Source organism: Talpa occidentalis, unplaced genomic scaffold (genome assembly GCF_014898055.3).
Source record: "Talpa occidentalis isolate TD23 unplaced genomic scaffold, MPIMG_talOcc4v2.1 talOcc4.17, whole genome shotgun sequence".
Taxonomy (NCBI): Eukaryota; Metazoa; Chordata; class Mammalia; order Eulipotyphla; family Talpidae; genus Talpa; species Talpa occidentalis.
Genome location: NW_023601754.1, coordinates 40312249 through 40325333, shown reverse-complemented (window position 1 = coordinate 40325333; position 13085 = coordinate 40312249). Strand labels below are relative to the sequence as shown.

Sequence of the window (13085 nt, the reverse complement as noted above, 5' to 3'; positions counted from 1 at the left end):
CGACTTATCTTCTTGCTGACTGCTGTATACATCGGGAGTATCTTTTTTTCCCCGAAGATTTATTTATTTATGCATACACGAGCTGGGGTGTACAAGGCAGAGGTGTGTGTGTAGAGGGGGTGAGAGGATTCACCGGAGACAGAGCGGGGAACAGAACAGGCAGACTGACTGAAATACACTGCTGAGGGTGTTATAGAGCAACCCCGATATTAAACGGGTTCCTGGCTGTGGGTCCTCACCCGCGCGCTTTAAAGGAACTTATGAATACTCTACTACAGACACACACAAAAGGGTTAATAAAAGGTTTATTTACAAGAGGAAAGGAAATAAGGAAAATGTACAACTCAGGGAGAAAATAGGGAAATAAAGTCTTTAATGCGTCCTACCCGATCCGACGACCTGGAAACCCAAAGTCACTCCCAGAGCTGGCCGGAGGCTCCGCGCTGGCCGAGCGCCCCAAAATGGAGAGCCCCCAAAGCCCACGTGTCTGCCTTTTGTATCCACCTGGCTGCTTAACCCCACCCTCAGGTCCCAGCCACCTTCCCTTTGGTGGTGATGGGATTTAGAGTTCCCAGTGTCTTTGGCTTTGACCTGGGGTGGGGGTGGAGTCCACAAAGCCTGTATGGAATTAGCTTTGGGACCGCCTTTTCCCCCTAACAAGGGGAGCAGCGGGCAAGCCAGGAGAGGTCTGCTGCGCCATGTGGGTCAGTTCCCTGGCAGGGGATCGAACTAGGCTGCGGTGGCTGCGGATTGCTTCATAGTGCTGAGACTGAACCTCTTGCGCCACCAGGGAGGCCCCCAGGAGTATCTATTGATAGCCTGGAGCTTGGCCACTGTTCTTACCTCCCCTAGTAAAGGCCACGTAACTAGTTTGGCAAGGTCCACCTTCAAATGGGGAGCCATAGCCCAAATGGACTGTGTTCCTGGACTGGCTTCCAGTGGGGTAGGGAAGGATGACCACCTCTGAGCAAAGCAGTCCATGCATCTGTCTTTCTGAACGAGAACTGCCTCAGCTACAGCTCCACCTGACCGCAGGGAATGAGGGTGCAACACTGAGAACATGGAAGAGAGATTTACAGAGAAAGGGTAGGCCTAGCAGGAGAGCCAGTTTAAAAAAAAAATCAGGCTTCCTACTTCAAGAGGGAGACACAACATTTTACCAGAGATGCTTTGTAAATCAAGTGGCCTCTTGATGGGACCGAAGGGAGCTGGAATTTGTTCATGGGGTACAAGTTAAGCTCACTAAGAGAGACACTACAAAGCCGTAAGTACACAGTGCCGTAAAACTCCAGATTCAAAAGTTACGGAGGCTTTAATCAAACACAGGTGTCTGCTGCAGCAATGATCACAGAGATAATTGACGCTTTTGTTTGGTTTAATGTTCTGCAGTCCTGAAGTTTCCACTTTAGAAGTCAGTTCTGGTTTGGCCTGTCCAGGGGCCTGAGAGGAAAGAACTGCAAGGCCAGAGTTCTGGAAGTAGAATATTCTGGCCTCCTGGAGCCTGAAAATACTAAAAAACCTGCAGACTTGAGGTCTCACCATGTCTAACAACAGCGTGCTAGATCTGCCTGTCCCATCTACATGCCCCGTCCCAACCACACTGGCCTCCTTTCTGACCCTCCGGGTCTCTACACATTTTTGCTCCTTCTGCTCGGAACAGCCTGCCCCTAGTGAGCTCCTGGCAGCCTCTTCCTCATTCCCTAGGGAACAGCTAAAATGTCTTGTCTGCAGAGATCTTCCTCTTGATCAAGGGATCACCACACGGTCCTCCCTTCTCCAGCCTCGCCCCAAGCCCTTCCCCATGGCGAGCGCAGAGGCAGTGTAAAATCCCAGTACAGGCTTGAAAGCAACCTCTCGGATTCAGATCCTGGCACTGTCACTCGGGCAAGTGGCTTAAACTTCCGTAGATGCATCTCTGCACCTGTCCTGCAAAGGTAACAACACTTACACTTGCTCACTCATGGGATTCCGTGAGTCAGCTCATGTAAAGCACTCTTCAGAACAACACAAATGAATATGCCAGTGCTGCGATTGGTATTTAAATGAGTCTGCATAATCCTATCTGAAAATCGCCTGTTTTATTTAAATACTTGCTCTGCGACTAGATCTAGAACAAACAGAAATTAGATGGAAGAGACTGTGCATGTGGTCATCTTATTTCCTTGGTGGCCACTGGCCAATCCCCAAGACCCTCCAAACTGTCCACACTGACATATTTGAACCCACAGAGTTTGAACTGTTACTCAGAAATCTCATGTTTAAACTATGCTTGGAATGTTCGATAGGAACATGCATTTATTTTTAGGCAAGAAAGTTGTCTCCTAACCTAACCCTGTGGACCTGGAGCAGGCCGTATTAGGCAAGGACTGCCTTGTGGTTGTTTATTAAAAAGGCCCAGAACTTTCTCAATGCTAAGGTAGCTACTAAGAGGTCTCAGTGCGCTGGGAGTCTTGTATTTTTATGGTCAGAACTTGTTCTCGAGGCTCTGGCAGTGGGCAGGCACCGAGTGAGCACCACTCCCTGACCGAGCACAGCTTTGGGCGGCGTATGACCCATTAACCAATCATCCCTGAAATGATTCACGCCTCTCAATGGCTCTCTTTCGTGGGTTGTCCCTGAGTCAGTGAGTTAATGAGAATTACAATAGAAAAGGAAAATCAGTTTCCCAAAGGAGCCCAGAAGCTCCCGCGCCCCCCACCGCACACACCTGGCCTAGGTACTCAGCCTGCCCCAGGCGGACACGGTGGTGGGTGGCTGCCCGCAGGCCCCACGTCTCTGGAAAAGACATCTTGATACTGACCTTTCTGCTTTACAGAAAGTTAAAGCCTACCAGAATTGGCAACGTAGCACAAATGATTAAATAAATTTCAAAAAACACTGCCTCACAATCCTGGTGATGTTTACGGTCTGGATACCGTCCAGGACTGGTGCGCAGACAGCCTGTAAGAAAGGTTGATTCATCAGACTGCCCTTGAACCAGCCTGGCGAGCTGACTGCTTCCAGACATTTTGAATTCTGAGACTGAGTTTATTTCATAGGCCCAAACTGGAAGATCACACAAGCCTATTAAAAAACACACACACGCAACCAAAAACACAGGCTCTTCCGAATGCAAGCCATGCCAGTCACGGAAGCACTTTATAAAAGCGTTGACTATTTTCATCAGGCACAGAATTTAATGCAAAGATGCTCATTTCCTTAAAGGAAAGAAGGGGTGGGGTGACAGGGAGAAAAAGATTTACTTGCTGTCAGAATTGGGGTAGAAAGGATTTAAAAAAAAAAAATATTATCATGGAATGAAATGCTCGAACTTGGGATTTTCTGGAAACTTTAGAGCTCTTTTTGCCAGTGTTTGTGAAAGCAGGCAAACGATGCAGGCACATTTTGCCCCGCTATCAAGAAGTCACATAGCTGACATTCCAACTCTAAATGCCTAGAGAAAAACACACGGCCCAGTCACAAAGCCAACAGAGGTTTCCTGGTGTGCTCTCCTTTCTTCTTCCCCTCTCACCTGGCACAACACACACCCCTCATGGACAAAATGGGCCACACCAGAGCACAGACGCACACCTGCCCTGCCCTCCCCCACCCCCCAGCATGGCAGCCATGCTCACTGCGGCTGTATTTCTGTGCGACCAGCCAGCAGCATCGTATTTCTCCTAGTAGCCCAGTATTCCACCCCTGGTGCTGCCACTGGGACAGAGGCGCTCCCCAAGACAGCCAGCACCTCAGTTTCCACGGTGACATCAATGCAACGCCTGTCACTCACACCCAGATTTAGACTGAGGGTGGCGCCCTCAGGTGCTGTTACACAGCAGGCACCCCGCCCGAAGCCGCTTCCAGCCCTGCCCTTGGCGCTTGCTGAAGGCCCATCACTCAGTGATGCCAGCTGAAGACGCACACCCCCGCCCAGTGAGACACCCTCCAGGGCAGCCTCTCGCAAGGCTGGTTGCTGAATCACTTCCAGGCTTTCTCTCCTAACCTCAAACTGGCCTTTTCAGGCATCAAAATGAAGCATGTATTTAAAAAAAAAAAAAAAAAAAAAAAAAAAAAAAAAGGAAAGAAATGCATCTATCTGACTTTCTGCAGCGCCCCCGTCATGGGCGGCTGCTAATTAAGACATTCCTAGGGCTGGAGTCCATCAGCACTGCTTAGGAGGGACCATATGGAAACACTACCGCGGGCTCTCTGGGGACTCGGAAAGCAAAGGTGTTCCCTTCGCACGCAGAGGAGGAAGACGGCACGCTGCCTGCCTTCCGCACGTCTCGATCCACCTAGACTGTGGCTTCCACCCCCTCTCAACAGCAGCTGGGGGGGGGGCGGGGGGAGTAAAAGATGAAAGGAAAACCCACTAGAAAGCCAGTGATAGACATCACTCAGCCCCACACCTTTGGGGGAAAACTTTTAAAAACATAAAACAAACCACAATGTCTTCTTTATTCCCGCCCGAAGCCGAAGACACAAATGCTATTGTGCTGCTGGGGTTCTAGCATCCCATCCCATCCTTTCAACAACACCCGGCGCCACGTTCCCAAGATGACTTCGCCGGCTTCGGAGGAGCAGTGACCGCCACTCCCCACTACTTCTGTCCCGTGTGGGTCGTTCCCCTGGAGGACAAAGAAGCGCTTCTGCGCTGATATTTGGGAGAAAAACATTTAAAGAAGACTTTCTTCACTAGGCAGGAGGGCACTGCTTTCCTTCGGAATCCGAGATTCAGATACCCAGACAGCAGCGCGGCGCAGCTGAGTGTCTGTGTATAAGAAAACTGGGGCCTTAAGAAGGAAAAGCTGCGTGACAGGCAAGCATAAACCCACAACTCTTACTTTTAAGTTCCTTACACTCGTTTCTTAAACGACACAAACCCGAAGCAGAGACTAATCCAGTCTCTTTCTGTTGTGAGGGGCACGTTCCACCCCAGGATGGGACGTAGGGGGGACCCGCTCAGCAGCAGCCAGGGGGGTGTGTTCCCAGGAACTCACTCTTCCTGCCACTCAAGGAAATATTTCCCAGGTGAAAGGCACACATGGGAGATTTTAAGGGTTATTCACACCCTGCACTAAACCTTGAATCACAGTGAGAAGGTCATTCCCTTTGATTCTCTTGTAAGCCTTCTGCTGACTTCAAAGAGAAAGTCTCTGTTTAGTAGTTTGAGTCCTCAGCACCTCACCGACACCTGCCAATCTCCTTGTTCAATCTCCTGCCAATCTCCTGAGGTGCGGGCCTCAGGCCCAGAGTGTGCCCCCAGCAGGAGCACCACCTCGCTGGTGCCTGACACCTTGTTTTGTTTTCAGCACCTTTATTTTTGCGGTTTCCTGCTCCCTATACGGCCAGGTAAACTGCGAAGCTTGCCATTTACCATACTTAGGCAAATTTTCCTTCTGAAACTTAAATTGAAAAAGGCAAATGGACTGAAAGGAAATTATGTTGTCTATGTAAGTAGCAAGAAGTACAGGAAAATCACAAATGCCTGAAGTTTAGGAAGTAAAAAGGAGGGAAGGCAGAGATGGACAACTCTGGCTGGGAAACCACTGACCCTTCTGGAAGCACAGGGAGGTCCGTCACCACTAGGGAGATGGGGCGAGGCCCCGGAAGGGAGTCAGCACAGAAACAGGTGGCAGACAGCAAATTCCAGTCCCCTCTCTTTTACATAACACTGCCATCAATTACACCCGAGAACAAGGCCACTGGCTCTTGCAGAGTAACTGCAGCTCAGACTAAAGGGATGGCAACCAAGTTACGCCAAGCGGCTTTGAGAGACTTTCCATGGACATTCCAAGTTAATGCATCTGTTGTTTATGAGGGAGAGAGGGGAATGCGAAAGAACAACACAACCATAAAAGGCACAGCACCAAGACAAATGTCTCAGGGATTTTTATAATGCTGGCAAGACTGCTAGTTGAATAAAGGCCCCCAAGCACGGCTGTAAGGACACTCTGCCAGATGAATGCAGGTATGCAACGACTTCACCTTCCTGAGGAGACAAGACCCTTCCCCTCCCAGACAGGCAGCCTATCAATGTTCCCCCAGTAACACAGATGCTCTGTGAAAACAGAGGCTGGAACTGAAGATGATTCTGTTTCTCTGATTCACTGAACTTCAACACTTCTTGGAACCAGGGACACTGACTAAAAATGTAACTCATAAACCTACTTGAAGAAAAGTGCTACTTGTGCCACTTTTAGATACTTTATAACAAAATCCTGCCCTGGGACTGCCAACATTGTAATTAACTGTGCTTTTATGTTTCAAAGTTTAAACTCATCCTAAAGTAGACTTAACAGGAGCTCTCAAACTACCCAAGATATAAAGACTTCTTTCAAACCTCCAGGGGCCCTAGGATTTGTATCTACTCCAGTAGAAACTTCCACCTACCTTTTCCAGTAGGGCAGCCTTCAGTTACCGCTGCCATTGAATTACCAACTTGCTATCACTAGCTTATTTCCATGAAAAAGGAAGGGAGGGAGGGACCTCAACAAGGTAACAAGAGTGCCTTGTTATTTTGTTTTTAAAAGATTTATTTATTTATTTATTTATGCATACAAGAACTGGGGTACAGGCCAGAGGTGGGGTGGGGGTGAGAGGATTCACCAGAGAGAGTGGGAACAGAACAGGCAGACTGACTGAAATACACTGCTGAGGGAAGCAGCGGGCGAGTCAGGAGAGGTCTGCTGCACCATGTGGGTAGCCCCCTGGCCGGGGATGGAACTCGTGCTGCAGAGGCTGTGGATAGCTTCACAGTGCTGTGCTTAACCCTTTGTGCCACCAAGAAGGCCCCCTTGTCATTTTGTAAGCACATACTTTAAGGCCAAGGAGGGAAACTGAGGAAAGGCAGCTGATGTGACTGATGAGAAGCTGGACACCACCAAGTGAAGGAAACAGGGATAAAGCTGGGGGAAACACTGACCTAAGACACTAGATGTCAGGGAAGAGACAAGCACGTTGATTATTTCAGCTATTCACAAAACTTGAATGAGTAGGTGCTACTAGAGCAAACAGCTGTTGGTTAATTATTTTTGCCCTCCCCCTCTCTCCACAGAAAATAAAAGCAGCACAGATTTTTTTTTTTTTGACGAACACCCTCAGATCTGGTAAAAGACGTGTACAATGATAAGACACTATAAACCGATATGGCAAAAGCTTAAAGTTTGTCTCCACATTCTCAGAAATTCCTTAAGTCTTCGCAAATTAATTCTTTTTTTTTTTTTTTCCCCCTGGCTCCATCCTCTTCATCTGCTAGACGGTACCGTCAGGTAACATGCACCACTCAGTTCACTCAGAAGCGGGGGGCACTGTCACGCCCAAGTCAGCCACCGCACAAGTGTCTGTCTAAGTGGCAGAATCCTTTGCCCCACAAGTTGCAGGCTAGACTCCAACGTGCCCCTGCTCCCCGGTCATGTGGCTGAGGGACCCTGAGGGAGCGCGCCTATGTTCTACCTGACCTTCCGGACTGTCCGCTCAGGTGCGAACAGCACCAGCAGCACCTGGATATTAAGAAGCCACCCTCGTGACCTGGATTGTTTTCCTCTAACGCTTTCATGAAACTTCTCCCACTGGAGGCCAGGCAATGGATGCCATTAAATGAAACCATTTAGGACCAGTTCTAACTGGAGAGTGAGTCAGCCCCTTGCTGCCAAAGCAGCCTCCTTGTTAGTCTCGGAAGCCGGAACTGGGAGGGAGGGCGTTTCAAAACGCAGAGGGCAGCGATCCTGGCCCACGCCCTGATGGCCTAGGATTAAATGAAGCAGCAGGCGCCACTCCATGGCACCAAGTTGGCTCCAATCAGATTTCAACTCTCAAGTTAAAACTCAGGGGTGTACCAGGGCCCTGTACTCAGGCCATCCTCGCATACCTCACTCTTCTCCGCAGCCGCCAGAAACGCCATGCTCCAGAACACACACACGGGGTAGGGGTGGACACCTGAGTGCTGGCTTCCCCCCGTCCCAAGTGGGCAGCGTATACTTGACCCCCTCACATATTTACAGCCTTATTTCTAGAGACAATGGAGTTGTGTGTGTGTGTGTGTGTGTACAGGGACATTATTCAATTTTTAAAACTGCTAGTGTCAGATCCTAAAAGGCAAGCAATTAGAGTAATGGAACCAAATAACAGATGGCAACTTTGGGGCCTCCATCATGAGCCTGAAGGGGGGGAAAAAAAAGAACCCCACTTGGAGGACAGCAAAACACCATCAGAACTTTCAAATAATTAACTCACACCTAATACAGCTTGAGCCAAAGGTCGAGGCAGGAACACTAGGGCCCTGCCGGGAGAGATGTTTCAATGAACTAGCAAGTTTGGCCAAGGAGGCACCTGCTCTTGCTGTGAGGAGAAGTTCTGCAGCAGCTGTCAGGTGACCTCAGCTGTCCCGGAGAGCAGCAGGTAGCAGGCCTACCTAGGCCCCTTTCAGGGAACTATGGCCTAGAACTGTAATTGCTCAAGAATTTACTCAAAGACCAGACCAGTTGTTCCCCCTTCTCCTAGGAGAACACTTGGGGCCTTCGCATGTCAGAACTGTTGGGTAACCTACTTGTCAGGTAATGCCCTGGTGACAGGGGACCCTAGAAGTCAGCACAAAGGCATCTAGGTAGGAGTGAGAACCACCAGGAGCCACACACCTTCTAGCTTGGGCCAACTTTCGCTCAACTCCTAGATTTTAATTCCATGTGCTTGAAGGGCCGACAGCTGCTTTGGACACAAATTTTTAGGCTCTGTGAGTACACAGAGCACACCCAGAGGACTGCCGCTCTGTGCCCAGTGGCTCAGCCTCAGAGAGGCAAGAAGGGCAAACCGTTATGCACTGAATGACACCACAAAGAAGAAACCCAGGCAGCCAGGGTGGGGGGCTGTGGGGGGCGGAGATGTGTGCCTCTCAGAAGGGCAGAACAGCAGACATGACGCTCACGCATCTATGTCTGCACTCCTTCGCCCATTTCAGAAATGGGCGAACCCCTGCCCCACAGTAAGGAAAGGGCACAGGAGTGAAGCAATATTTCCCGCAAAGAACAGCTATGAGCAAATATTTGCTGCGGAGGGTATGAAGCAGGACAGATGAGAATCTGGCCCTCACTGAGAAGCTGCGGAGCAGGCGTTAGAGGACACCACTCCCTCAACCCTGCCTGGTCCTTGGAGGGAGGAGGGAGAATGACACACAGGAGCAAGGGCTTGGGGTTCTGGTGAGTCTCGAGTCCTGCCAGGGCCTGGGTGGTGGCAAGCCTCACCCTGTGTGCCAGGGAGACCATAACTCCGTCACTCCCACAGGGCGTGGAACGAAGCTAGCAAAAGGAGTCACTTGGGGAGTAGCAGACAAGGAGGGAAAGGAAGCACCCCCACCCCCACCACCTTAGGAATGAAAAATGGGGGCTCTCTCTCCCCAGCACCTGGAGCTGGGGAAGAGAGAGTTCAGACAATCTCAAAAGCAACCCAGTGGCCCCCTGTTCCCAATTCTCCCAATTCTCCAAGTCTCTTGGCAACTCTTAACCTTTTCCAAGCCAGCCCTGCCTCAGGGCAGTAAATTATTGTTGAGAGGCAGACCAGATCCCCTGTGCCCCCTCAAAAGGCATTTTTCCTGTCAGTTATCTCAACCTGTGCACCCTGAGGTAGGTGGGGCAGCAGATAAGGACACCACCCGCCATCCCCAACCCCCACTACGGATGAGGAAATTCTAGCAGAGGTTGGTAACTTACCCAAGGTTATACCAGGCCCCGCCCACCGCTGCCCTGGCATAGCTGCTGGCTCACCATTTCCCCTCCAGACCGCAGGCTGCCGTGCCCAGCCCCATGCCCAACTCACACCCTCAAGAGGCTTCCAGTCACACGCTTCACTCTCTTCCCTCAGTTCACACCTCATGTTCAGGAAAAAGCGCCATCAAACCCGCTCTCCAAGTGCCGATACCACCCATCCACCGCCATCTTTGTGGCACCCATCCACGGCCATCTTTGTGGACCGGGACCCTGAGACCCTCCTTATTTTACAAATGACAGAACTGCGCAGGGAGCCCAAGGATCTTGCCCCAGGGCACAGAACTGGTCAGAAACAAATCTGGGGAGGGAGTTCAGGTCTTTGGAACACTCGACCTGCCTCTAACTTCAACCACCTCGCAGCCTCTCCACGCACTTCCAGACAACCCCCTCCGCACACACTCGCGCCCAGCCGCTCAGCACACTCCTCCCAGCGCACCCTCAAAGCGCTCTCGGGCACAGCTTGGAGCTCCATGCTCTCAACCCCCCTGGATTACATCCCCTTCTCCCCCAGCACACACAGCCCCTTCCCCGGGACGCCCATTCTTTCTCAAGTCCCTGTCACTACTCTGGGTCCCCCGAAGTCTCTCCCCCTTCCTGAAGAGCCACCAGAAAACAGACTCAGGCTCAGGCCCTCCACCAGCCCCTCACAAAGGGCTGCAATTCTTGCAAACTCACCTCTTTTTCCCCAAAACTTCTTATTCTTCCCTCATACATAGACATTATCCAGTCCGAGGCTGCATCTCCAGAAGCTCCCCCCCCCCAAATTCCTTTTCCAGTCTCCCCATCACACGTTCCCTTTCTAATGAGACTTTCATTTTCCAAAACTAACCTCCCTCCCAATATCCGCCATTCCGACTCGGCGCTTCCACCATGCCCACCTTCTCCTGGCAGGCCTCTGAGACTTGGCAGAGTTTTTCCAACTTCCATCAAGTCTTCCCAAAAGCCCTCCTCAAAACACTCCAAATATCCTAGCCCCCTTCAGCTTCTCCATTCCTGATCAATGCCTCGTATTGCTCCAACCATCTTCTCCTCTTCCTTTCAGGACAGGGCACCCCAAATAAATCTCACACCCTGAAAAACTTTTTCACAGGTCCCTAACTTCTCCCTTCAGACCCCAATCTAGGCAAACCTCCCTGGCACCCCTACCTGTCCTTACACCCCAAGTCCCACGTCTTTTCACACCTACGTCTTTCCTGGCCCCTTTCTCCTTTCATCTTCCTCTTCTACCCACTACTTTTCAGTCTCCACAGTCCCTTCTTCATACCTCCTACTCCATCTCCAGCTTTCCAGAATCTTCACCCCTTTTGGAACTCCCCCAAACCCGAGGCTCCCACAACTGCAATCCTCTCCTCTGCCCACCTTTCCGAACTCCAAAAAAAGCCCTCCATTCTTCAGCTCCTCTCCAGGGCTTCCAAACCCCTAATTCTGCCCTACCCCACAAATCCGAGACGCCCCCGTTTCTCTCTCAGCACCCAACCCACCCCCCGATGTTTCAATCCCGCCTCAGCCCCCAATACCATTTTAGATTTTCCCATCATCACCTCCTCGGGGTCCCCCAATTCTCTGCCCGGACCCTAATTCCTTCATCGGGCTCCCCGGGTCCATTCTCCGGACTTCCATATTCCCCGCTCGGCCGCCAATGGTGTTTCAGACCCCGGCTCCTCGCTCAAGTTCGCTCCCGTTCCTTTCCAGAACTCCGAGCCCCTTCCCAGGTCCGCCGACTCGGCTCAAGACCTCCCATTCCCGCCGCAGACCCGCCAGCGCCTCCCAGGACCCCGGCCCCGGGCAGCCCCCGCCCGGCCCGGCCCGCCCGGCCCGCCCGGCCCGCCCGGCCGCTCACCTTGCGCTGCTGCTTCTCCCAGGCCGGGTCCAGGAGCAGGTCCCGATCCCAATCGTCCTCCTGGGCCATGTAATCGCCCATGCTACCCCCGCCGCCGGCGCCATTGCCCCCGCTGCTCGGGCCGTACTGGTACGACTGGTTCGCCGCGTGGTAGTCCACCATTCCGCCGCTTCGCTCGCCCACCAGCGCGTCCGCTGCCGCCTCAGCTCCCGCCCCTCTGCCCGAGCCTGTGCCGCGGCCGCTCCGAGGGCTGCAGCCCGCTCTCGCCCCGCGCCTGCGCACTGCCCGCTGCGCCTGCGCACTAACCCTGCGCCGCCGCCCTCCGCGCCCGCCCAGATGCGAGGCGGGCGTCTTTGGGGAGCTTTTGCGCCTGCGCGGCGCCCCCGCGTGCGCGCGCGCTGTCTCCCCCCGCCCACCCGTTGACTCGTGAACGCGCGCGTCGACGTGTGGGCGGGGCCAGGTTCTGAATGATTCATAAGGCGGGTCTCGCCATCAGGCCTTAACCTGCTCAGACGTGGTTTGTGCCCCGTATCAGGCACACAGATTCAGCAAATATTTATTAAACGCCTAGTGTGCCAGGCCGGGCTGTACGTATAGGCACTAAACAAGATGGACAAATGTCCCTGTCCTCTAGTTCCCCCCCCTCCACTTCAGTGAGGGAAAAATCTCATTTTTAAGATCTGTCTCGTCCAAGGTGGTGCTATAGAGAAAAATCAAGCAGGAGTTGAGATGTAATAGAATAGTCAGGGAAGGCTTCGCGGAGGAGGAGGGCATTTAAACAAAGAGCTGAAGAGGAATTCATGAAATGGCCGTGGGCAGATTGGAATAGATATTGGCTGACCAGGATGGTAATGTCAGGGGGAAAAGGCTGTCCTAATTCCATACAGGCTTTGTGGACTCCACCCCCACCCCAGGCCAAAGCCAAAGACACTGGGAACTCCAAATCCCATCACCACCAAAAGGGAAGGTGGCTGGGACCTGAGGGTGGGGTTAAGCAGCCAGGTTGGTATAAAGCCAGACAGGTGGGCTTTGGAGGGGTTCCCCCATTTTGGCTCTCCGCCAGCATCTGGCCAGCTCTGAGTGCCTTTGGGTTTCCAGGTCGGCGGATCGGGTAGGACGCATTAAAGACTTTATTTCCCTATTTTCTCCCTGAGTTGTACATTTTCCTTATTTCTTTTCCCTTGTAAATAAACCTTTTGTTAACCTTTTGTGTGTGCCTGTAGTGGAGTATTAATAAGTCCCTTTTAAGCGCGCGGGTGAGGACCCACAGCCAGGAACCCGTTCAATATCGGGGCTGCCCTATAACAGTAAGATTTTCTATCTTGCAGCAAATATAATTGCACACCTACTGTGCGCCAGGCACTGTCCTTGGGCACTGGCAATAAAGTGCTGATCATGATACATATGACTAGGGGCCTCCTTGGTGGCGCAAGGGGTTAAGACGCAACCTATGAAGCTGTCCGCAGCCACTGCAGCACGAGTTAGATCCCCGGCCAGGGAGGTGA

The 13085-nt window shown here is 52.0% G+C and overlaps 1 protein-coding gene across 4 annotated transcripts in view; it reads right to left on the bottom strand.

Moving 5' to 3' along the window:
• ACTN4 (actinin alpha 4) overlaps positions 1–11816 on the bottom strand; it is a 66955-nt gene extending 55139 nt beyond the window's left edge. For 2 of the 4 annotated variants that reach the window (XM_054697142.1, XM_054697139.1), the window contains exon 1: positions 11581–11816. In XM_054697142.1, coding sequence (XP_054553117.1) covers positions 11581–11742 — 162 coding nt within the window. In that variant the 5' untranslated portion in view covers positions 11743–11816. The remainder of the gene's footprint in view (positions 1–11580) is intronic. The other 2 variants (XM_054697140.1, XM_054697141.1) reach the window with 1 other exon arrangement.
• Between the last annotated feature and the right edge of the window lie 1269 nt (positions 11817–13085).